This window comes from Haliaeetus albicilla, chromosome Z (assembly GCF_947461875.1).
Source record: "Haliaeetus albicilla chromosome Z, bHalAlb1.1, whole genome shotgun sequence".
NCBI classification, from domain to species: Eukaryota; Metazoa; Chordata; class Aves; order Accipitriformes; family Accipitridae; genus Haliaeetus; species Haliaeetus albicilla.
Window position 1 is genome coordinate 15446839 of NC_091516.1, and position 25969 is coordinate 15472807.

Below are 25969 nucleotides of genomic sequence, written 5' to 3' on the forward strand. Positions count from 1 at the left end.
TATCTCAAATACAATCTTCCAGCTGCTCCGAGGATTTAAATCAGCATAATCTAGCAGAGCTGTGTCAGTTCGCCTTGATTGAAGGTCTGGCCAAATAGGTTTGCTCTTTCACTCGTCATAGGGTAGAAGATCATAATGCTGAGAGGTGAATTCATGGGATGGTTATATCACTGATCATACACTAACAAAAGCAAAAAAGCCCTAAAGAGAAAAAAAATTGTTAAAACAGAAAAAAGGATGAAAGTAGAAGGTGGAAGGAAGAGGAGGAAGAAAAGCCTTCATAGAATATTGCTCTATTCTTAAAAACAGTAATTAGCAATCAATACAGCAAGGAAATGTTGTCAGATTGGAGCTTCCCAAATATCTGTGCAACATGAAAAGACTCCTACAGAATTCAGGCAGAATTCATCTGATGGGTCAAGATCATTTTAATACGTACTTATTTAAAATTATTTATTCAGCCTTCTCACCGAAAAGAAAACCAGGTCTATTTCAGTGAACTTAGTGTCTACAGAAGTACACTTTAAAACCAATATGGAGTCCACAGTGTAATCTTCTAGATTTCTCATATTTACTCTGACAGTACAATTTGATGTCATGAAAATAAAGCTATAATTACCCCATGAAACATGCTTATGTCAAATATTTGAGGGGTGGGGGAGAAGAGCAGCAGCAGAAGCCTGTGGTTTGTGACTGAAGGAATTTTCTTGTTGTGGGGGAGGGTGATCGGGTAGAAATTTTGACCCTGGTCCTGCAATTGGATCCATCAAGCCTGACCTCTGTGCTCCTGCAGTGCTTGCTGGAGTCAGCAGAACTACGTGCTAAGTGCAGGGATCTGTCCATGTGGAACTAAGTGGGGATTTGGGACCTTCCAGTTTCCTGCTGTGGAGGGAGGATGAGTTCACCTCTGTGTAAATTCTGGAAGAGGAGCAAGAGATTTCCATAAGAGAAACTTGCATTTATTTTTAGACCTTCTGTTCTCTTACTCAATCCCATAGAGATCATGCTGAACACAGAGTGCCTGCTTTTCTGCAACTACACATGCCTACCTGCTAACACCAGGCCATCACTGCTGAAAATCAGTGTGCTCCATATTTCTCTAGTGAGAAAAATGGTGCACATAGTTTGTAGTAACTGTCCAGTAGCTGCTGCTGCAGTTACTAATCCAGCTTCGAGTCCGTTTAAATGTTGCATCCCAAATATGACCTCTGTGAGTGTCTGTGAGTGTCATGTCCACCCCTATGGAGGACAGTGGTTGTCTTGTGCCTCTCCAAAAATGCTTTGTTTCTTGGCACCCTCTAAGTATGCAGGACAGGGAGGTCGGTGCACACCTGCAGCTCCATGCAACTGGACAAAGTTCTGAATGCATCTCTCCATCCAGAGCTATGTCTCCTGATTCCTAGCAAGGCTGGATGGACACTCATTGACTTCCAGCTGCCAGGTACATCCAGTACCGCCTGCCCATGCTCAACACCAGGCTTCTCCAGCCTTCAGGAATGAGATCAATGAGGTCAATCACAGATCGATGACAACTGGCAGAAGCTGAGACAGCTGTGTTGGCAAGTCAGAGAAAGTTCATGCATTCCATAACAGACACCTGCTTTTAGCGGTGCTATTCCAGGCCAGGAGACTGACCCACAGGTACACCAGCAGCACACCTCTCGGTTACTTTGGATGGTGACCACTGCCCTCTAGATTGTTTTGCGTGGTGCTTGCTCCAGCAGGTGTGGGCTGAGAACAACTTTTGGCTTGAGCCCTTTGAGGGAGGTAGGCAAAACTGATAGGATCCTGCATGGGGAGGTAGTGACTTGTCCAGCTGTGTCAGGGCACTTCTAGGCACACTCAAAAGCAAAACTTGAAGCATATGTGGAAATACAAAATAAAAATCAAAGGACTCATGGCATTCTCATTGCTCTGGGGCTTAGAGTAAAGCTTTTTGGGACCTCCATTCTGGATTGCAAGATTTTGCAGCTTATGCACTTCATCCTCTGTTAGATACGGCTGAAAATCCATTTGTGGTTACCAGTGCCTGGAACCATGTTGATCTTGAAAGTTGAACAATAAAGTTCACTGCAGCCCATAGTTGTCTGGATGCTCTGGGGGAACCTACAGCCTGAGTTGTGTGCCTAGGACCCAAATTCAAACAAGAAGGGACCTCAGGAGGGGTTCCACCACAGCTCTCCCATAGAGTGAGGGTGCAGCAGGGACAAGCTGTGATTGTTAAAGCCTCTAAAACTGGTAGGACCACACACCTCTGTCAAGGCTTCAGAAAGGTGCCATTTTCTTTAGGGACATTAACCTAGTAGTTGTTAGGACTCTTCTTTGCATCCCATCAGGTGGGGAAGGGAACTGAATGTGATGCATGCAGAATCTCTTAGAGGTCTGTGTAAAAATGGACAGAGGTCACTATTCGTATTTTCTCTGTTCTGGGATGCTCTGGTTCAAGCAGGGTGCTCAAAAACTGACTACAGGACTGGGTTGTACAGGTGAACCAAGCAGACGAAGTCTCATCTGTAGACTGGACTTATTAATGCATGAGCTAATCTAAAGAATCAGGCAGAATTAAGACACTATAGGCACTTTCATGGATCAGCCACTTGAGGACTTTTGAAGTTTCCCAGACAATCAAGATGGAAAATATATCAAGAATAAATGAAGTGTTTTCTAATGATGCTGAATGTCCAGGAGCAATCATGACCTTCCACAAAAATCTTGTACATTCACAGTTCACACTGGTTTCAGCAAGTCTGAAAATCAGGCTTCTTGTTGGGGAACCGTAATATGGATTTAGATCCTTGAGTTTAATAGCTTTGCTGTTAATAGTTTTGCTATTAAATAATTAATAGCTCTGCTACTAAACTGCATAGCAAAGAGCTAATGAATTTTGAGGGAGAAAAAGAGGGGATTGGTTAAATATCTTCAGTGATATTGAACTGTGTTTCAGTGCCAAGATCTTGCTCACACTTCCTTATCATGCAAGTGTTTAAAGAAAAGATTCTTGGGGATTAAAATGCTGGCATCTCTTAGAATTGTCGTCTGTCGTCCATGGTTATTTTATGAAGACAGTGGGTATATTTCCTCATAACGTGGAGGTGACAAGTGGTCACAGGCGTAGTCTTCCAGCAGTTCTTCTGGCTCATCAGAACCATCCTCTGACCTGAAAATAGGAAGAGGAGCAGGCGCAAAAAGAATTCAGCAAACACAAATCATGCAAGTAACCTCAGTGCTGCATCCTGTCAGCCTTATCTGGGCAAAGCACTTCCTGACTTCTTGAGCAGATGCTATGAGATGAAGTTTTACTGTGATTCACCCATTTGCTGTGTTCTTTTTGTGAAGTATAAAGATGTCAGGACGTGACCTTTGTTTTCATGCTGCCTATGCCTGTCAAACATGTTCCTGAGGACGATGGGTCAGTCATCAGTTTTTCAAACAGACTTTGATAAATGAACTAAAAGTGAGTTGTGTTCTAGGAATGATATAATCCTGAGTAATTTCTATAATCAGAATATTTTGCCTTAGAGGAAGGAACTATATAAGATTATTTTGTGTCTGATTAAAGCAGTTTTGTCCTGCTCTGTAATATCGATGATCTTGTTTATGACCCCAAACTAGGAAAAGAATAAGGGCTAGAAGGTTGCTACAGTGGGAGAGGAGCGTGTGGTGACCAGGCGTAATCAGGAGAGAGAGCATCTGGTACCAAACTAACTCTCGCATTGTCGTAAAAATGCTGTTTGTGCGCTGACTCGTGTGTTGTGATTGTGTTTGAGTGGAAGCCTCTGGCTGCACATATAATAACCTTCTGGTCAACAGACTAAAGGTAGTAAGATAAGCATAAAAAAATCCCGTGAGCAGCAGCATCTATAATAATATCTTCAAAAATAACAAGAGATTTAGTAGACTGAAAATTGAAGGGCATTCATAAGGGAATTTCATTTGGATAAAAATGCTTTCCAGAAAAAGTATGTCTCCATAGACTTTACTCAAGAAATACTCCTAAGAAAGAAAAAAAAAATGTCTGAAGAAAGATAACACCCTGGACCAGCTTTTGTTTCCTTTGAAATCTATATAGCACTTAAAATACTTAGAAGACTGTGTCCAAACACACTAAGGCATTTCAGAAGATGTACCTCTGATTCCGGGTATTCTCTGCAGGATAAGTAGCGTAGTTCTCATCTCCGGTAAAAGCTGGGTTGTCCAGGGGGTACGCAGGGCAGAAGTGAGCAGATCCTGGGGTGGGAATTGGTGAGGTGCTGGAGGAAACAGCACCGCAGCAGCTGAGCACCGGGTGAAGGTAGCCAGGACTCACAGTGATGCCTTCCTGGGCTGGGTACGGCGGAGGGATGTACTGTACCACTGTGGCACCGTGAAAAGTTATAGGCTGGTTAATGCCAGTGAAGACAAAGGACTGTCCACTTGCAGTCTGATCGAGGTCTGACGTATTTTCCTCTCTTTCTTTACAGGGCTTGCATGTAAGCATGTTAAATTTACAAACAGCAATCAGAATAAAAGTCACCCCAACAGACAGCAGAATAGGCCCTAGTAACTGAGTCCACTCCAGGTGAGTAATGCCATCATATTTTATCCATCCCATCACGGTGAAAGTGATCCCCACGAGTCCCAAAAACACACCCGAAAAGAGCAAAGTGGCACCGGCTTTATCCCCATCTGACACCAGAGCATCGGATCTGTTTGGTTGATAAGGAGTGACAGAAAAGACATTCAAGGAGAAATCTTCTACATTGTTGTTGTTCTGCTCCATTACTGAGTATAATGTATCTTCCGTCTCAAGAGAAAGCAGGCTTGTAAGGGACTTGGCAGAGCATTTAAAGTCGAAGGTTCAGGTTAGTTATACAAGAACTTTGTGTGTGTATGGTTAACAGAGTCCATCATGTGAAAGAATAAACTTTGCTTAGAAGAATAAAGGTCTGGGAAGTGAAGCCTGAAGCGATCACTAAAGACTTCTTGAATTACCACCATCGCTTCCGAAATGGCTTCACCCTTGCTTGGCTGCTTATCTCTTTGTTTATCCTCTTCTTTAATTTGGCACCCACTGATAATTCCTCACTGTGCCCATGCCATATGGGAGAGAAAGGAAGCTGCAGTCACCGCAGCTTTTCCTAGGCCCCCTGCCAGCTGATGCATCCAACATATGCACAGCATACGTTCAGTCAACAGCAGTATGGTGACTCTTGCTGTCCTTGGGCCACCACTCCAGCAACCCTGATCTGCAGGAAAATGCGTGGCTATTGCTGGGAGTGCTTTGTGGTGCTCTGGAGCGTGACATTTATTTTCACATCTGGACCTCTGTTGCAGCTTGTTCTGCAGTCCACAGCTTCTGTGGTTTAAAAAATATTGAAGTAGGCTTTCTGGTATTTTGCCAAGGAGGAGCAGTGGGTGGGTGGGAGGGTAAGTGGCAAGAGAGTGGTGAGTGCTGAACGGCCTGGGAGAGCTGCTGGTTGTGGGAGAAAAGTTATTTCAAGCCAGCCAAAGCTTTCCAGCTGTTGAAGGTAGCATAATTGCTCTGTAATTTCCCCTTAATTGTGGATATTTTTGTTGTGGGATCTCCACCCCTTCCTCAAAGTTTATACTGAATAAAGCCCACATACCCTGAATAGTGCACCACTGCAGGAATGAGAAAGCATCTCCTGTAAAGTTAAACCTGGTAAAGCGAGGGATCTTATCCTGTACTCAGAAGTACTGAGAATATTTTTTTTACATCACAATGAATTGTTCTGTTGAACATATGTCCCATATATTAAACAGACAGATTAATTGAATGTTGAGATTTTCTGTTTCCTAACAGTTTCAGACTAAAGTAATTGCTGTCAGAGGGTTCTGGTAGAACAGCTTTGTATGATTCCTTAAGGAGAAAAATCTCCGACTACTCGATCTGTTTTGACTAACATGGCAGGGGAGTACGCACAGGACAGAGATTACTACTCAGGTGGTAGAACGTATAATGCTCTTTCCGGCTACCAGCAGCTCTGGGGAAGCAAGCTTATCCTGAGATTTATAAGGTAAAAATAGCCCTAGAACTAGAAAACTCAGCTTTCAGACTACTTCTTCAAAAACAGTAAAGGTGCCTTTAGTCTACTGTGCATTCATATCACACAGTGTGACAACAGCTCTCTTCTGAAAGGGGCTGCTCACCAAATTTGGCACCTTCACAACTGATGCTGAATGCAACTGCAGGTATGTCTTTCGCACTTGTTAGCAGATAGACCTTGATGAATATTAGTGCTGGAGTCCTTCAAAAAGCATCTGGGAAGTTTCCAAAGCCAGTATTATGTCTCTTCTATTACCAAGGGTGCCAACAAATTTTCTGACAAATACACTCAAGATCAGCCTTTCCCACAGCACCAAGTCTAGTCAGGACTCTCTGCACCACTTGAGCAAAGTGTTAGGGTTTGCAGTGCAGTGGTTTTGTATGACAACTAAATTAGAAAGGGCTGAAATACTAGATAAGCTGTCCTTGTATTGGTAATTATAGCCAAAACCTAAGTCACCTTTAACCTTATATTTGGTAAACTTAATGGAATTAACTTCTGTTACTGCTCTCTGCAAGTGCGGTTTTTCCATACTATGAATCATTGTTGTCACTGTTTGCTGAATCTTCTAGCCTTTCCAACATCCTTTTAAAAGCAGCATTGTATCATAATAGCTGTCTAACTAATGGTATATACAAATGTATATACAGATGTAGTGTCACCTTCCTCCTCTCATTCATTCAAGAACTTTGCAACTGCTGTTTGCAACAGGCTTGTGCTGGAGCACTTCCTCGGTCCTACGCAATGGTCCTTAGATGCTGGCTGGAGTCAGAGTTTTCCAAGTAGGGTGTTGCATCATCTGGCCTTTGCCTCTGGCCTAGGACATGACTTCATGGTTGTTGAGCAAGTGCACAGCAGAGCTGGAGAATACAGGCGGTTTCTTCCAAGGCTATTTGTCACTGGAACTTTGAAAATGGGATGGAAACCACTTTCTGTTTGGTGCAGTAGGATCTAAATTAAAATTACACCTTTCCCTGTAAACTGCACCCTCTTTGTAAGATACAATTTCCTCAAAGCATCCCCACATTTCTCCCATTATTTCCCCAGACAGTGGCAATGCTGTATTCAGGCAGCTGTCAAGGTCTTAAGAGATTACTGGATCAACTGATTTTTTAAGGCCAGCACTTTTCTTTGCCAAGTAAGTGTATGTTCTAGGAATTCACTTTAAGGTGCTGATTTACTAAATGCATCCCCTTTTACCTGGAATAATTCCCCCCAAAATGAAAACAGTTTTGTGAAACCTAAGGAATTTTTCAGAGTAAGGTTTTTGTAATGGGTGCTGTTTTCAGATCTCACTACAGTTTTGTTCCCATCTGCTTCATGGACCTTACTCCTGAGCAGAAGCACTGCTTTGCTTTCTGTTCCTCTACATAATTTTCTATCAGCAATGCAGACTTCCCCTGCAGCGCTTGCTGCTGGAAGCAGGTTTTTGTAATGCTCTGCACCTCCTCAGTTCTCTAATCTGTTTCAAGAGTCATCCTAGTAAACACTGACAGGCCTTCACTTAATCATTTTCTCCTCTCCTTCTGCTTATTTATTTTTACATAGTTGTTCACATTATCAGCCTATTGTAGTGAGGTTTTATTTTCTTACATGCCTGTAATATAGTCAGGCACTTAGTCATAGAACATGCAAAAGATGTCATATAAAAGAAAATTATACTATAGTTTTGCACACTGATTGGCTTTAAAAAGAGTAGGTACAAAGTATCACTCCATAACGAAACATTCAATTGTAGGGAGATTAAGGACCCAATGATTTGACTGAGAGACACTTTTTCCTAGAGAAATGTGGCTGCATGTGGCATCTTTAGTGGAAAACACAAATTACCTGTGTAACAGCAGTACCTAAAGAACCACCATGAGTGGGCCTTGTGCCTTGGGGCCCTGTACTACTGCACTGCCAGCCTCAAAGCGTAAATAAGCTGCAAGGAGCAGGTTCAGCCAGCTGCCCACAACTGAATCTACCTGCAAGGTGGTTTTATATGCTCACAGGGAATGTTGTCTTGTCAGCAGCCACTGAAGGTATTTCCATACCTGATTATCCAGATACATGCATGAGTGATAGAGGGAGGAGCACAGATCTAAGTGAAGGCTGACATGGTTGCTGTAGGAACATGGAGGTATTGGTAAAAATGTCTGCCTGGACACAGAAGTGCCTCATGAGCCATGACTCTGAAGAGGCAGGATGGAAAAGGGAAAGCTGGATACAGTGCTACCAATCACAAAGGGCAAGGATGGAGTGGGTGCAATCCAGCAAGTACTGCTATCCGAAAAACACAGCATCATTGCAGAGATCTGTGCAATCTCAGTTTTTCAGATAAGTTAGCTTTCCTTTTTTTTTTTTTTAGCTGCTGGTGATGCAGGAAGAAAGACTTCTCCTAGAGAAGAGGCATGCATCTATATTTTTGTGAATACTTCTCATATCCAAAGAACTGAAGTGCTGCATTTAGAAGCAGAGCAATGCCAGTGCAGGCAGCAAGGAAGAGAGACCTTAACTTTACTTACAGAAGATAAGCAATCCTTAACCTCCCACTTTGCCTGTTTAAGTAAGTGTGAATCAGTAACCAACTTGATTTGCTCCCTAGCATTTGTATGTCAAGCACTTAAGCTAACCTTAGGGCCGAAAGGGGGTTATAGCACCATTAGTGTGACAGTAAAGTATCTCACTTCCTCAATAAAAATGCTATTCTGTATTATTTTAAGCTACTTTTATAGTTTTACAAGGTGTTGCTTCCTTTCTAATACAGACATTTCACCCTACTCCTCACATCAAAAATTCCTCCCACTAATGCAGTTCACCCAGTGGCAGCCTTCAGCTGTGGAGGCAGATCTGCCAGCCTCTTACTCAGATTTTCTGACCTTGCTGAAACAGATTTCAACAACACAGTAAGCAAATACTGTTGTCCTGGCTATGTCAGCTGTCAGTGCTGAGTAGGTTATGGAGATGCACCCAGCACATCCACTGAATTTTCAAGGAATGATTCTCCAAGTCAAAAATAGAAGATGTCAATACAGATGTACATCAAACTATTTCCCAAGCATCTTTCTCAGAGAGAAATTCTGTTTTCAATCCTCATTTTCAGAGATAAGTAACACCTACACTTCCCAGAAAATTCAGGTGCTGACTCTGAAGAGTCAGGTCAGCGGCTTTCTAAAGCATGCTTTCTGTAAAGACTGCTTTTTTAGAAATAAAGTGATCCACACTGGAGACTCTGCAGTAGAAGATCAAAACACAATAACCTTGAAAAAACCCAAGAAGATCATGTTTCAATTCCAGAGGACTCAGCTCAGAGTAAACATAATCTAGTTGATTTGTCTGGTCTCTTGTGTACATCTTGGGAACAACTGATTGAGCAAATTGCGGGCAGCCCAAAAGGTTAATACCTTTACAGTTAGCAATCAGACCTGACTGTATTTTTGTTGTTTTCTTTTTTTTTAAAGATGGTGACATATTTCCAGACTTATTTGTTAAAACACTTTTTGATGTTTAACCTCTTCAGCAAATGAGTGTTCATTTGCAATTCAAACAACAGAAAAAAGCCAACATGGGTCTTCGTTTGTATGGGATCTTTTAGGTAAAATACCCCAGCAGATTTAGGTAAAATACCCCAGCTTCTGCACTTGCTATATAATAGCACGACACATCCAGAGAGAGAGAGCCAAGCTCCTTTGACATGTGCAAGGCTTTGTATGCACAAATCATTCAGGGCAGTGGACATCACTGTTAAAAATCAGGTTAGAAAAAAAAGCTTTAAAAAAAAAATCAGAAAGATGGTAAACCATAGCTTGGATTACAGAAGGCACTCAAGGAACAGCATAATTGAAAAACTTACTAGGTAAAAAACACTTGAGAGAAAAGAGGACAAAATGGTTGCTGGCTTTTGTGGATCCCCTTTCTTCACATAGACATTTCCCATGGCTGAGTCATGCCAGTTTAATCAGCTCCCACATACTAAATCCCTCTCTGTGCTGTGTTTGCTCATTACTCTGCATGCATAAGCCCCTCAGCTCTATTGCTGGCTAAATATACCTCCCTCACTGGCTGGTTTGTTTTTGTGTGGCTGCACAAAGAGCTGCACTAGCACAACTGAGAGAACAACACAGAGGTGGAAATAAATGGCCAAATGCAGGAGCTCCTGAGCACCTCTCTAAAGAACTCTGCAGGTGAGAGGCATGTTCACAGAAAGATGACACGAGGCAGTCACCTTTCCCCAGGCACAGGAGGGAACTTCAGTGCTTAATCCAAAGCTTGGCATTCTGTTACAGCCACATTCTCTGAAATTCAACATGGCAGAACACAAGCTGAGGTGTAGCTGAGGTCCCAGAGCATGCAGGTGTTCAGAGACTCAGCTGAACAAGAAAGAGGTTGCTCTTGCAAGATGTTCTAATGCTGGTAAGTTCACCATGCTGAACCAAGCCCAAACAGTAGCTTTGCCACCTTCTCTTTCTGGGCACAGAATCAGGTCTGGTTTACTCAAACTCAGGGCTCAGAGCAAGTCATAAAGCGTCAAAAGTCAGCAGCAACTAAGTTCCTGCTAATTATCCTTACCTGCTACAAGCAAATCCTTCATTTTGGGAATGGGTGCAGACAATTGCAAAACAGAACAAGAATCTCTTGTCACTCCATCCTGAAGGCAGGCAGGTACCACTAACTTATGGGCTGCACTGGGACAGAGGAGCTAGGAGGCCTGTATTCCTGAAGGGTCTGTCAAGTGCTGTGTCAGTTAAAAACATCTGTTGCATGACTTTCCATGAAACTGCCTCTCTTGCATTTGCTGGTATGTAATGTCTGCACTCCGAAAATGCTATTCCTGAGTGGTGCTCACTCTCACAAAATAAGCACTCCTTGTATAAACCATGAATGATGATATATAACAGTAGTATAAACCTCCCAAAATCAGTCATTACCACAGTTAAACTGTTAGCCTATTAACTACCCTCAGTGTTGCCCTAAAACTGATTTTCACAGGGATTATACTTACACAAGGACCAAAGAGGGTCTAAATTAAGATATGGACTGTTTGTTACCAGGCAGACCAAAAAGTAACCATTTAAGTTCTCCATAACTTATTTGGTCCCAACCTTAAACACCCCTATTTGTGATGCTCTCAGAGCATATATAAACTCAGTAACTCTGCAAACAAGTATTTTCCACAAAAGTCATACAGCAATAGAAATAAAAACACTTCCTAATTTTTTCTTTTTTGAAGCTCCAACCAGATTTAATTAAAATAAACAAAAAAAGTTGGTCTCTATTTAGCGCCTCCATTATATAAAGAACAACTAAAAATAGAAACTGAAGCTGTAACAGAACAAAATGAGCATTTAACATTCTTGCAGTGAACTGAATCCCTTCAGACTACTTGCTCAGAAGCCCAGCATTATCTAATATTTCTTGAAGCCCAAATTAATCATTTACGCTTTTTGATGAAAAATTAGACACAGACAATGTTACTGCTTTTATTACAAAATGTAAATAAATTCAAAAATTGTAAATCTAGGTGTACAATTTAATTTAAAAATGAAGTCTAACTGACAGTCCTCTATGAGCTGGTGTCAGATGTGGCTAAGGAAATAGATGAAGAAGATGAAGAAGAAGATGGGGAATATTCATTATTTGTTATTGATGCTTTTTCTTCATATTGTGGAGGCGATTCAGAGGAGAGGTATAGCATCGGTAAGATATCTGACGGTGAGCTGCTTCCAGAAATTGTATATATGGTTTCATAGTCTCTAACAGCAACTGTTCTTCCATCATCTGCAAGCTGTGCTCTATAAAACACAAACCAGCATATTAGCATAATTCACTTCTCTACTGTGAGTGAAATTCCACTTGACTTACATAAACACACATGTATGCACACGCTCCCTAAAAATCCCTGAAGCAAAGAACTTGCATAAGCATTAGGATTTTTTTCTGTGGGCTACATTATGACTCATATGAAAATTCTATTACTTCAGAGGGGAAGGGCAAACAACCTCCCTTCTAACCTTTCACATCACCAGCCACAGCCTGGCTTATGGGTATTAGCTGCTTCTGGCAGGGCTATCTCACAATCTTACTAAATCTTCTTATGATCTTTGGTTCCTAATGTATCTTCCCTTTTGTAGTCTATCACATACACACTGTTCCCTTCCCTTAAGAAAGACAGTCCCTAGACTTAGAATTGCATCACAAAAATCACAATCCTTAGCCATTTGAGATCTTACATGAAAGGCAACTTGAAACTTTTATTAAGCTTTCCAGCAACCCATGACAGACATAACGAGCAGCATTCCAGCTCAGAGAGTTGCGCAGAAGCAACTGGACATGACCAGACTGCTAAGTTCCCAGTGACAGTCAAGGAGGGTAGCCAAGTATTCATTGCCCTCCTCTGACCATCACAACTGGATACCCATCGGTTGCACCCACATGGTTCTGGTACCCTGCTCATCTCGCCCTGGAGTTCGCCCTCAACATATTGCTTCAGCTGCTTCCCAAGGAAAGGGAAGAACTTGTTCCTCATGACTCACTCCCAGAGCTGACTCTTGCCTTTTTGCATACATCTGTACCCACACCAATACTGTGTGAGGAGCAGGAATATAGAGTATAGTCACCTCATCTTCAGTGCTGTTACTGGCATGTGAGGGTGTGTGTTTAAAGGAGAGAGAAGAGAACATACTACAAGACAAATGCTGAAGTGCTATGTAACAGCCTGCAGGAAAAAAGCAACCACTTCTGGGATCACCATGGCTCAGCTTCCTACAAGCACTCTCATCCAGCACAGCCTGCACCACAGCACCTCCTGATAAAACATGCAGCAATGGACTAAAGAGGCAAATCACATTTGCCTAGTAACCACCCATGTATGAAGTGGGTACTCCCTTCCAGCTTTGGGATCTTCAACCATGGCACTGTGTTAGGAGGAACAAGGCCACTGCTTCTCCTCCATGAAAGGGCTTGGGAACCAATTTGCACTAGTCAGGATGCCATGGCTGCTACCAAGTGCTGAGACATGGGAAAGCATGATTGAGTGAAATACCCAGAGGTGGTATCAACTCACAGGGTCTCTGTGAGGACCTTAGGGAGCATGGAGGGGCAACAGCTAGAGCACCCCCAGCCGCAGAACACCAAAGCAGGATGTCAGGGTTTCTGCATCCAAGGCTGCAATGTTTCGTCCACTCCACTAGAAACTGTCCCAACAAGCTGGGCTACAAAGTGCCTCTTTGAGTACATATGTTCACAAGACAGAGAAGTCAAGACAGGCAATTGACGATGATTAAGCTGATGGAATCACACACAAAGTTCAGAGCACCAGAAATGGACATTTGTGGGTTGAGGCAGTTGATCCAGCTGCAGGGGATTTTGTAGGAGAATGGGTGAAGGAAAGAGGGGTCACCTGGTATGTGCACCAGCAGGGAGAGCCCACAAGAAGTCTGAGGAACTAGCTTTTTTGCCATTCCCCCACTGCCCTTTGTTTTCCCTTTTTCAGTGCAGGATGTACTGCTTGCATTCTTTCACACCTTTTGATAATCCACACATTTGACCAAGCAAATGGGCAGGCAACCCACTCAGGGCCTGAAATTACAGGGTAGAGAGGACTTGTGGCCCTCAGTTTTGTGCATTGTACTTTTACAGATAGGTGGTACAAGTGTCACTCTGTCTCTCAGCTGCTTGTAAGGCTACAGCAGAACATGTATGTTCCCATATTTCTCCCAGTTATCCACTCCAGCCTGGTCTTCTATATGTATTTAAACTGAAATGTTTTTTGAGGGTGTCCTTAGACCATACTTGAATTGGCTGCCTGAGGGTTACCAGAGGTCCAGGTTCACACTCAGGGCAAGCCACTTCTCCACACATCCATGTGCTTTGTATGTACATCTGGGAAGTACATGCCAGAAGCGAGTTACAGCACATGCTGGAACTGCAGCACAGACAGGCTCAGTGTGGTGCCTAACTGCAGGACTAACAGCAGCTGGTATGAAACACCTTCCAGCTGTGGACGCCTTCACCAAGCCCAATAAGAACACAGACACTTCATGAAAATTCCTTCCTTCAGCCACAGGAGTTTATTTTCTCTCCCGCTTGCTCTGGGTGCCCTTTGACTGCAGTAGTATAGTTCTGAGAGCTGATATATTTCACTTGCAATCTGAGAACAGGCAAAGACTTTTATACTTAATAAAATGTTTCTTCACACAACACTTTGTGCCTGGTCATGAGAGCCACTGCTCTCTGGAAGGCACTTTTGCTTGATCAACCCTGACATCCTTCTCATCCCCACAACTACCCTTGTCATCCTGAACTGGCAGGTGTTTAGGGCACTGAGTAATCAACAGATTCTCATCAGCTTTGTACAAAAAGTACTCTCTCTGAAACAATTTAAATGGAAAAACAGCAGACTAAATGAATTATGTGTGTAGCTAGGGTTTATTAGGCATTGCATCCTTCAGCACAAGTCATCAACCTCAAGCTGGACCTCAGTCAGTGGGAACCAAACACTGAGCATCTCCCTTCCCATGTGGTATGAACACGTAATTTTTTTGTTTGGGGGCCAGTCCCACTGTGCACTAGAGAGTGTTGCACTAGTAACAAGAAAGAGTGAGTAGGGTTTTCAACAGAGAGGTGTTTATTCCATGTTAAAAAAAATATTTTGAGAAAAGGCAGAAGGACAGTCTGGCTTGTGGTAATAGCAACAGAAAAAGGCACCTGCTGTCTCCAACAAAGATGGGGAGAAAATGTTTAGAGGAGGGCACTAGGGAATAGAAGACAGCATGAGGAGTTGATGGTGATTGACTAGAGAACAGCATGTCACACAGTGGGGCTGAGCCTCAAGAATTCACCAGGTATACTTCAAAAGATGACTAAAAAGCCACAGCCATGGCTGCACACAGCATGGTAACAAGAATAAGCACCATTGCCAACACAAGTATCTTCCTCCTGCAGCATTTAGGTCTTTGGGCAGGAAGAGGGTTTGTGCTTGCTTGCTTCAAAAGGAAAATTAGCACTAGAGTTTTGAAGAAGTACCGACATCAGGCACACAGCTGGTACAGCTGGTCATGGAACGCACTACCTCATGTGAGCAGAGAAGTCTGGAGTTTAGTGGAAAGCTATTAAAGCAATGGCCCAACAACTACTACAATTGGATGCAACCAGGCAGGCTGGGGCTCTTGCTGCAGTGATGGTGCTTAGAATGCTGCAGGTACAGTCTTGTAAACTAAAGTAATTCAATGAAAAAGTCCCACACCACCTACTGACTCACAGATCAAAACCAAGCTGGCATAGGACCTTCCAAAAGGTAAAGCCAGTCAATTCTGGATCATTAAGGGCCTGAAAGTAAGTTGGGAGCTCTAGGCAGGTGTCATCTAGCTCTCCTGGCCAGATCTAGTTCTGGATCCTAGTATGCGGCCCTTGCTTGCAGTGACCTCTTTCACCCTCAAGTTAGCAGCCTACTGGCAGTAACACACAGGGAATAAATGACCCTGCAAGTTCTTGTGGTGCAGACAACTCTTCAGTCAGTTGGCAGCTCTTGCTCCCTGAGCTTGGTGGTGGCAGCATCTAGCAAATCAGCTGTACTCAGTGTATAGAAGGGTGGCTGCATGGGTAAGGTACAACATCTTGAGATGAAGTTGGCACTGCAACCTCCCTTTTAAGCTCCCTGGAGCCTCCTGCTCTACTCCTGCAGTATCAAGGAATCCTTTTATCTCAACACACTGCCACAGCAGCAACAAGGCAGACCAGCATGGCAGGTCTCACTTCCTCAAAGCAGTGAGATAAGGGTCACAGGGAGAACAGAATACACTAACATGGCATTCCCAGGGTCACAGGGCCTGGGGACAGCTGTCATGAAGGGCTCGCTGCATTGATTCTACAGAGGCTTCCTAAAATCTGGCAGTGTAGATATCATGCTACTGGGGCACTGCTGTCAGGGGCACTTCCTCTTGGACAATCTGTGGAAGAAAGCTGATCTAAGTATATTTAATAAGGTCACGGATTTAAGGCTTTGTTTTCACTTCAAAAGTTCTTTTCAGTCATAATAAACTGGTAAGAATTCAAGCTTCATGAAGGTCACTCTGTGGTTTGTGATTCCCCTTTTACACTAGGATATTTTAATGCCATTTCAAGTAAGGTATCCAAAGTTAGTTGAGTGATGCACTAGAAAACTTTGTAGTGCCTAGTAGAGAGTTAATTCACAGCGATTATTTAAGAACATTGCCTTGGATACATTGAGAAACAGCTCAGATTTCCAAAGCCAAAGAAGAAAACAGTCTTACCCATCACTGAAGATAGAGTGGTATGGTGGAGGATTTTCACTTGTAGGCAAACCACTTGACATAAGACAATGTGTCACAGTTGGTGACACAGCGTCCGCAAAATAAGGAGGTGGTGGAGGTGGGAATACCATTACAGCATCACCTAGGAAAAAACCACACCAATTACTACCTCTGAAAAATTGAGCACCACTGTTTATTCTAACCATATCCTAGAATATTTCCTGTCCTTGGAATTCCAGTATTTGTACTTGTCTACCTTTTAAGATAAAATGCAATGATCCCACATACAGAACTGTTATATTCTGGGCTGTTAAAGTACATTGGAGTTAAGTCCAAAACCCAAATTATCCCAAAATAAAGATGCAGCATATTCATAAATGGAAGATTTCATTTAGAAAATATAGCTGTGCAAGGGGCATGTTCCATCTAGCTAAGACACAAACCTCTTTACTGTTGGCTGTCTTCAGAAACTGTACACAGTTACTGTTGGCTTACTTTAAGGGTAGGCAAGTATTCAGTTTTCCTCACATATCTAAAATAGGGCAGTTTAAGTTTCTCCACATCTACTGCAGTGTTACAACAAAAGTATTCAAGTCATTAATGGTTCTGATGATTGGTTTTGTGTGCCTTGACAGTTTGCCTACTAAATTACTGGTAGCTGAAGGTGCACTACTAACATTAGTACCACGACACTATTGATACATAATTCATTATTAAGTGTATCCAGTACTAAGTGCAGCGTATCTGCCAATTTCAATTTTGCAACTGAGGAGTTTCAATTTTATTTTTTTTTTAAAACAAAGTTTGTATCAGTCACCAAGCTTGCATAATTTCTATAAACATTCACAGCTGTCTGGCACCTTTCTTCTTTCGAAGTTTGTCTGCAGAGACAGGTCAGGGAGCATCAAAAATGTTGAGTGAGGTGGGGGGTGTTTTTTAGCTGAGTCACCAGTGTTCCAGAATGTCACTATGCCAACCAGACCTCAGCCTTCAGCCTTTCAGTTTTACTTTTCTTGATGGAAGTACAAAAGGAATCCACTAATTTTGCTTTCTTGCCTTTAAAGACTATCTGAATTCCTTTTTATGACCCTTGGATTTATCCTGGTGGCTGGAAAACTAACTTTAAACCCTCACGTTTTCTGAGGGTCACCACGTTACAGGTCTATACGCTGGTTTGACAGGCAGAAGGAAAAAAAGTTTTGCATAATGGATTTCAAGTCCAATCAGTCAGATGACAGTCAACCAATACTACAATTGACTCATTAATCCTTTCTGAGAGCTAGAAAGTTACCCACATAATCTATGTGCAGAATGTATTCATGGGGTATTAAAAGCAGTCCTATATGCAGGGGAGCATTCCCTGCTAACGTACCACATTTACTCAAATACTGTGCAATTAACAGAAGCATCCTGCAGTTACATCTCTGACTGATGGAAGATGTGGCCATGACAAAAAAAACCCAAAACAATACACTGCTTATGAATCAGATTCTTTAAGGGGTCAGAGCTCAACGCTAAAATAAATCTTATAGTCACAGAAGTCATTAGACCTGTGATTTGCAGTGTCAGCTACACCCTTGGTGAAAGGAAGTGGATTGGACTCATTTGTGTCAGATGACATGGCTTCTTTTGCACAGACAGTCGGACCTTTCTTTTTATGCCAAAGGAGAGGTGTTGTCTTTGAGAGAAAGGTAACTGAACTGACCATGCAGTAAACATACAAGGCAAAGCAACATTATTCTGTTTTGGCTGGTTTGACATGCCAGAACTGACATGCTTAGAGCTCAAGTGAGTAATATTCAGAGATAAATCAAGAAGGGAAAAAAAATCCCTATGAACTCTCAAATGTAAAGTTCACACATTATTTACCCACCTACTGTAACCTGAAAAGAGTCAGGGCTCTCAGGATGTTCTTCACTTTCGCAAGATTCTTGGTTGAGATTTAAGTTTTGTTTCTTTTTAACATGAGCTATCACGAAGAAACACAACCCAGTGAGCACAATCAAAGGTCCCATGATTTGAAGTGACAGGAATCCACAGCCCTGAAGGTCCACATCAGAACTGCCGGTGTGGTTGAGCTGTATGCTGTGCCAGCTGGGGCTGCAGCCAGGAACCCAAATGCCCAGGATGCTAATTAGCATTCCACTAGTTAAAAACAGGAATCCAAATATGAGAAACTGGGCAAACTGACAGCTACCGCGACAAAAAATAAGGCTGTACACCTGCTCATTTTGCAATTGTCTTTGTCTTATGTACAGCCTAGCCCTTGATCGTGCCAGTAAAACACAAACCAGTCCAGTTACAGCAAGCACAGGCCCCGCAGCCTTGAGGACCTCATTACAGTCACTGAAGGTTCCAGATGGGCATGACTGGAGAATAAAGACTGAAAGCAGGAATCCAGCGCAGAGCAACACAGCTCCAAAAACAAAAAGGAAAAAAATGAGTTTCCCATGTTGTCCATTATTTCCTTCACCTCCTGGTGCAGGAACAGCCACTGGATACATTACAACAGAATCTCCTCAAGCAGATGAGTTGTGTTTTTTTTTTTTTTTTTTCCCTGTTAGCATTAAGTGGCAGAAAACTACAGTAGATCTGTGAACATGAAAATACACAAATCAAAAGAGGGAAAAAACCCCAGTGTGACTAGCTACTTTATAACATTTACTTCTGCAATTGCTACTCAGCCTATATTGTATACTCCTGGTGTATTTTCTGTTTTGTAGTACCTCCATTATGAATGAAAGGGCCTAATCAAGTTTGCTGCTGTTGAATGCTGATGAAAAGACAGAACTTGCTTTACAGTTAGACTGAAAACACCTGTAATTGCTGTTGCAGAGCTAAATGAATTGTTTCTTTAGATACACAGTCTTATGATTAAGGGGATATTATTTTCAAAGGCTGAATCTTGGGAACAAGGACAGGCTAGCCTTCCCCCCGAAAACAGAAAGCTAGGGGAAATTTCTGTAGTGACTGACAGGAAGTGACAGCTCTTGAAAGAACCTTAATGCAAATGAGTATTGATGACTATTGGACTTTTTACAAAGTAAATCTTCTAATACATACCTTTTTGAAGTATATAAATCTTGCTTCTCCTTCCACAAGCAATAAAGACTTTTCTGTTTCTCTCCTTAAATCAGCTTCCTGTCCTATACTGCTGCAAGAGCAAGTACACAGAAGGTTTTTGGTTCTGTTCTGAAAAGAAAAAAAAAAAAAGGAAAAAAGCCATACTAAAGACTGTGTACTTCAAGTCTCACTGATTCCATAGTTAGAGTTGGTACGCAGACTGCTCCCACACTTCCTTTCAACCTTCCCTACTCCTGAATCCTTTGTCTATGCTCCAAGAAAGCTTTAAAAAGAAATATAAAACATGTCTCCCAGAAGGCTTCTGAGCCCACAGGAGTCTAGATTCAGAAGTAAAACAGAAGGTAGTGCTGAGGCCAATAACAGTCCATATGGTAGTATAGATGACAAATCTGCTGGATGTGGACAAACTGGGGTGGGGAGTACCACTCAGTGAGCTCTAGGAAAAAAAAAATTCTACCATTACCCACAAGGAAGTTTGTGTTGCTCTGACACTCTGGCCTACAGGGCTCAGGTGGACACCTGTACTCCATACCACGGTGACTAGCAATCACAGAGATTCCGGTCCAAGTGGCTACTATCCATCAAAAGCCAACCTGAAACCCAGGGGAATTTCAGACTATGGAAAACAGTAAGTCTGGACTGATCATGAGAAAGCTGTCCCCTACCAAGTGTAGGAAGTACTTCAGCATGCTCATACTGCAGTGTTTTAACACTGCTCTCTTCCCCTCACCAGCAGTCTCCCATGACAGACAACTTCTTCTACAGCTTGGATGTATCAGGAAGGATATATAGGGACTAAAAGTTATTCCACAAGAAAAACAAAGTATTATGTGATTTCTGGAAGCAAACTGTTGAACATGTGTCAGCCACAACAAGCTTCACATCACTCCCCAGTAACTGCAGTGCCCCACTGGGATGAAAACAAAACACAACCATAAAACCCACTAGTCACTCAAATACATAGTTATCTGTCTGCGATGCAAGGCAATCTATCAAGTCACTTTACTTAGCCACTTGTAAGAGTAGGACCCAATTAAAGAATTGGCTAAGCAGATACACGAATGATGAAGTTAAATGCTTTACTGCTGAACATCAAACCAGACCCCCAGCAGCACAGAAGAAGGTAGAGAGCAGCATGCAGGTAGAAGGCCCAATAAGCATGAGACTTGATGGGCAAGGAAACAGGCTGCACCACACAGCAAGAAAGCCACTGCAGGAAGCAACAAAGTCTCCCAGCTCGCTATCTCGAATAGCAGAACTGAGGGGGACCCTCCTTAATGCATCCCATTACTGTGGTCAGTTAATTTGTAAACTATGTCTGCTAAGCGATTCTTCACTGTTCTGAATTCAATCTATCCCTCAGCTAAGACTGCTTTGAAAAACTGCTAACTGAGGGTCCCTTGGCAGAAGAGTCACAGCTTCACTCTGGAAAAAAAGAAAAAACGGTTATAGAGAGCACTAAAGATAGGACAGTATGTCACAAAAAAGAAGTTAAAGAAATTCTGATAGATTTCAAACTGAAGACCTTTAGCCAGCAACACTTTTAATCCTGCATGAGCTGGAGTCAGTTTGGGGGCTCTGCTTCTGAGCAGAGAAAATGGATTAGGTTGATCACTCCTTCCTTGATTTCGCTGGTCTTTCCTAAGTTAATAAAATTGTTTCTCGTAACTGCATATGCTCCTTCATGTTTAGAAATGTTTCCCATTTTCACAATTGATCTGAGGTGGCTCAGATTTACTGACCTACCAAAAAATGCACAAAACCGAGAAAAGGGCCTCTGAAATAGAAAGAAAACCCAACCAACCAAAAAAAGCCCCGTTTCAGACACAACTGTCTTGAGATATTTTTCTGCTGAGGCACATTAACCATTGTAACAGCAATACACTATAATTAGAGAGAACTCTGAATCCTTTCTTCGCAGTTCCTTCTAGGGAAGAAAACATGGAAATAAGTGCAAGTAAATTAGGACAAAAGGAAATAATGTGAGGAAAAAAAATTCAAACACTTAGCCCTTAAAAAGAAAAATCTAGAGATTTGTTCTCATTACTCCAACACAGCGCCTGCTTCTTTTCCACCAATCTTCTTGTTATGAGATTAAGTTAAAACACACATTAGAAATGAAGCATGTGCATATTTTCTTAATTCCTTCAGGCCACAAAAGAAAGAACATTCAGAACAGTCTGTTGTGGCTTTGAAGATGAAAGCCACAGATTTTATGCTGCAAAATCCAAGGGAGGACTAATTTTCATTTACGCTACCACCAAATTTTAATAGAAAACCCAGTGCAAGATTAAGCTTTATTTCTTGTGTTTCAAGAAAAACTATTTTAAGAAAGAAGCAAGCCTTATACTGGCTATGTGCTTGAAATATTTCCATCTGATATCTCCACAGGCATCTTGACATAAAGGAATTTTCCCTTCATATTGACCCCAAGTCTGAGAGCAGACATGGAAATACTAGGTCAGAAACTGCTAGAACAAAATCCAGTAGTGTGGAGGCAGTTAAGCATGAGGGAAGAGGGAGCTGGAAACATAGCTTGTAAAGGAAGTCTGGTTATAAGCTTAACTTGATATAGTGCTTTACCCTTTTGTAAGTCTGGCTCATGCCAGGTATACAGAACAGGAAGTAACATCACAGTTTCTTGTAATTTTTCTGTGTAACACTTCTTTTGCAACTTTCACATTAATGGACAACTCCAAGGATTTTAAAATACAAGTTTTAATGATGAAACTGGGACTTCTTGCTTTCTGTTTGAACCTTCAGAGTCCATATTGTCCAAGATTTCCACTGCAAACACCAGGGCTATAAATTTACTCCCCCTTACTCATATGAAATTTGATAGCCCCATGCAGTCATATGAATACAGGAACTGAGGTTTAAAAGAGAGAAGCATTGGAAGAATTAAAACACTGCTGTCCCTCTGTTTTATGTTTCCCAGAGTAGGCCCTGTTCCTGTTCTTTCACTTGCAAAAGCACCCAATCATTTCATGCAGAAGGATCAGGTCTACTCTGTATTGTTATTTCAAGAACTACAATACCCTGTCAGTTGTAGTCCACAATGGAAACCCCATTAGAAGTCACAAGCCATCCTTTTCACAAGTTTTCCATTTAAGTGTTTTCACCCATACTTCCAGTTTTTTAACTGCTACTGGGAAGTTGCCATTGCCATTGTGTAATTTTTTTTTTTTTAATTTTTAAAATTTTTCTTTTCTTCCCTAGTTTCAAATTAAACCATGACTCCTGATAGGACAAGCTACCTGGAAGGAAAAGTCCTCTCAACTTCATTCAGTTTAACTTCCATGTCAAAACATGAATGGCTCTCCACTTCCTCTCACTCTCTGTATCTAATTTTCTCCTCCATTCACATCTGCCTCTGTACCTGTGCCATTTTCTGTTTTTTATCATATCACAGTTTCACCACTGGATTGCACTCTTGACATTCAGCAGAAGCACCCATACATGAGCACAGCTGGTTAAAGTAAATTGGAGTTTGCCACCTCCGTCCCCACACTCTTCCCTCCTCATGGTGTTTTTAATCACTTCTATGAAGACCTTGGGGGGAAGGCCTCACAGGATGTACATTCAGTTTTCCACTTTCAAGCAACATTAAGACTACAAGTTTTGAGATGTCAAATATATCCAATTTGATCTCATGTATGCAGACTCTAATTAGTCCCTGATAGTGCTCATCTCACAGAGCATACAACTGTGATACCCCAGAGGAGGACTTCCAAGATTTACATGCTGTGCAAAAAGATCCCTAAGCAGGGAGCAGATGCCACTGAAACAAACGCTGCCCATATGGGTTGCCAATGCCAAAAATGATTGTATCAGCTCACAGTAAAAGAGGGGTAACGCTATGTTGTTATTTACGACCATTGTGCATGGGGCAGGAGTCAATGTCTGGAGAAGTGCTGGAAAGCAGCTGCAGTAGGAATTTCCAGAAAATGGCATGAATCCTGCCAGTCTCCAGACACGTGTGCCAGGGATCCTCCTCACCACAAACTGGCAGAGTCAGGGATTCTGACCTGTGCCAGACAGAGCTGCGCCCCATGAAGAAGCTGTCAACTACTATCCCTGTGGGCTACAGGAGAAAACCAGCTGGAGTAAAAGCTGGTCCACAAATGTTCCCCCCTTACTTTGGCAGGGAAGAGAGTCCCAATGCCATGGTTGGATGCAAGGACCCCAAAAGGGTGTCTAGACACAGAGAGGACCTTGCAAAGCAAAGTTTGGTAACCTACTGGTTGGATGCCATGCAGGCAACTAGGACAGCACCTAGATTAAACAATGGGCTCTGAAGTGTCCCATGTATGTGGGTGGGATGCTTTTCACATGATGAACTGGTGGCACGCATGAGCCGGGACAAAGAAACTCCTATTTTCTGGAGTACCTGCAAGGAGACTGGGGGGAAGGTAGATGGACACGGTTAAAGGCAGAGCTGACTTTGTTCAGACAAATAACACAAGACAAAGATATTTCTGGCAAATTCTGGGAAGGTCTGCCCCATGGGGCTGAGTACCCCAGAGCAGCAAAAGACACACACAGAGACATACAGATCTTTGAGAGGAGAGGATACGACAGCGACCACCAGGAAGATGTAGGACTCCAAAAGCTCCCCAAAGCCTTCCTGTCCCAGTTTCTTGATGCTGGCCCAGGGCATTAAACCACAGCCAACTCATGGACAAGCAATTAAGCTCTACTCCATCTGGGAAAAGCTGCATCCCACGGCATACTCCTCCTCATGCACCAGCCCGGTTTTCAACAGAAATGGACCATGCCCTGAACGTACAGCTCCGGTGCATCACGCTGGAGCGAGGACTGGGGCAGGGCAGCCTGTCCATCACCTCCCTGCGAAGGAGCAGCACCCGGCCCGCACAGGGCCAGCCCATCACCCCCTAGCGAGAGCCTCCTCCCCAGTGCCTTCCCAGCCGTGCGCCACCAGCAGCAACGGGAGCACTGCATGTCAGCAGAATAACTTGCAGAGGCCCCTTCAGAGACATCCCGTCCTCTCACAGGGATGGCTTAAAGGTCACTGCAGGCAAGCAGTGTGGGGAGCGCTGGGCTCTCCAGGGAGGAGATAAAGAGGCTTTTCTTACCCCAGGACGTTCATGCCCTGCGTAAGCGACACGCAGGGGCGCAGCCCCAGCCTCCACCCTTCAGGGGAGTAAAAAACACGGCCACGACCGCGGCCGAGCCGCCGGCGGCCGCTGCGAGACGCGGCACAAACCCACCCGCCCGCCGCGGCCCCCTCACTGGGGGCAGCCGGAGGACGAGCCGCCCTCCAGCAGCGCCCGCCTCCCGACAGAAAGCCTGCCGGCCGGAGGCGACCCCCTCTCCTCACACCGGCGCTCCCCGGCTTCCCCCCCCGCCCCGCCCCGACCCCCGGAGGAGCGGCCGGGGACCGCCCGCTACTTTCGCGCCCGCCCGGTCGCTTTCTTCAACCGGCGGCGGGAGCCGTGCCGGCCACCGGGGGCCCGGGGAAGCGCCCCGCCATGGCGGCACGCAGCGGGGCGGCCTCCGCGCACCACGGCACGGCCTCGGGCCCCGGCGGCGGACAGAGCGGAGCAGGTGCGGGAAAGGGTCGGCGGCGAAGGGCGCTTAGCGCCTGCCCCTTACCTGGCCGCAGCGCGAAGGACTGCGGCAGCGCAGCCGGCGCCGCTATTTAAGCACCTGCGCCAGGCGGCGCGCACCTGGGCGGTGGCGGCGCGGGGCAGGGCTGAGCCGAGCCGAGCCGAGCCGCCCCGAGGGCCCGTGGGCGCGGCGGCGGCTGCTGCGGCGGCACCGCCTCCCCCGGTACCGAGCGCCCCGCCCGGCGGCAGCCGCCACGGCCGGCCGGCGTCGCCCCTCAGCCGCCCCGCCCCGCTGCGGCCAGGGCGCTTCCCGCCCTACCGCGGCCCTCAGGGAGGGGGCGGCTCCGTCGCCCCTTGCCCCCGGACCCGGAGCGCTTCGGGGCGGTGGGCTCCGCGTTGGGGCCCTGCCAGCTGCCCTGGCGGGTGAGGAGGAGCAGGAGGAGGTGCGAGGCGACGCCATTGTTAGTCACCCCGCCTCGAGGCGCTGAGGTAACCGGCCGCCCCTGGCGCTGGAGGCCAGGCTGAGGAGATCCTCCCGGCTGGTTGTGAGCCGGCTCCGCGGCGGTGCGAGTGTGTTTGCCGCCCGTCTGGGAGATCTCCAAGCTGATGGGCTGGAGAGCGGGCGCAGTTGGCTGGGCAGGGCCGTTGCAGGCGTCTCTGGAGGCGTGCGTACGTGGCCGAGGTCTAGTGTGCCCCTGAAATAGTGGTGGCTTCGAGGTGAGGCGGGTGAGCCGCCCTCTCAGGGAGGTTGCGCTGCATCTCCCGTTTCAGGAGCCCTTCTTCTTGTGGTCGGCACTTCAGGCTTACCAAGGTTAGCCTTACTTCCGCACACTTGGGAACTTACTAGGCATTGAAGACTGGCCAAGCCTAGAAGTGACTGATTTCCTTCAGTGGTGAGGTGGTTCAACCACTGGGAATGGGAGAAGGTACTTGCTCTCTTGCGTGATGGGTGCAGGCAGCGTGGAGGAAGAATCTGGCTTTGGTAGCAGAGACGAGAGAGCCGTGACGTGCAAGA

General features: G+C 44.4%; 2 protein-coding genes across 4 annotated transcripts; both read right to left on the reverse strand.

Annotated features, from left to right (window-relative positions):
* Positions 1-3054: 3054 nt before the first annotated feature.
* TMEM174 (transmembrane protein 174) lies at positions 3055-4759 on the reverse strand. The gene is made up of 2 exons (XM_009924746.2): positions 4128-4759; positions 3055-3157 (listed from the first exon to the last, which is right to left on the reverse strand). Exons 1-2 carry the CDS (start codon positions 4757-4759, stop codon positions 3055-3057), a joined length of 735 nt encoding a protein of 244 aa, XP_009923048.2.
* Positions 4760-11495: 6736 nt separating this feature from the next.
* On the reverse strand, positions 11496-25134 carry TMEM171 (transmembrane protein 171). Of its 3 annotated transcripts, none has more exons than XM_069776014.1 (5): positions 25001-25134; positions 19364-19492; positions 18174-18892; positions 16301-16442; positions 11496-11821 (listed from the first exon to the last, which is right to left on the reverse strand). In XM_069776014.1, exons 3-5 carry the CDS (start codon positions 18802-18804, stop codon positions 11593-11595), a joined length of 1002 nt encoding a protein of 333 aa, XP_069632115.1. In that variant the 5' UTR covers positions 18805-18892; positions 19364-19492; positions 25001-25134; the 3' UTR covers positions 11496-11592. The 3 variants fall into 3 exon arrangements, with proteins under 3 accessions (XP_069632115.1, XP_069632116.1, XP_069632117.1); XM_069776015.1 differs by having other exon boundaries at positions 19364-20809; positions 25001-25124; XM_069776016.1 differs by lacking the exon at positions 25001-25134 and adding an exon at positions 19555-24710 and having other exon boundaries at positions 19364-19454.
* Between the last annotated feature and the right edge of the window lie 835 nt (positions 25135-25969).

Bases quoted from the DNA above. Each gene is read 5' to 3' on its own strand.
- TMEM174 (XM_009924746.2), bottom strand. From the start codon at position 4,759: ATGGAGCAGAACAACAACAATGTAGAAGATTTCTCCTTGAATGTCTTT. The intron at 3,158-4,127 runs GTACATCTTCTG...TCCTATTTTCAG, and splicing joins GAGAATACCCGGAATCAGAG to GTCAGAGGATGGTTCTGATG.
- TMEM171 (XM_069776014.1), bottom strand. From the start codon at position 18,804: ATGTATCCAGTGGCTGTTCCTGCACCAGGAGGTGAAGGAAATAATGGA. The intron at 16,443-18,173 runs GTGGGTAAATAA...GTTTTTTCCTAG, and splicing joins CTCTTTTCAGGTTACAGTAG to GTGATGCTGTAATGGTATTC. The intron at 11,822-16,300 runs GTAAGACTGTTT...TGTGTTTTATAG, and splicing joins CACTCTATCTTCAGTGATGG to AGCACAGCTTGCAGATGATG.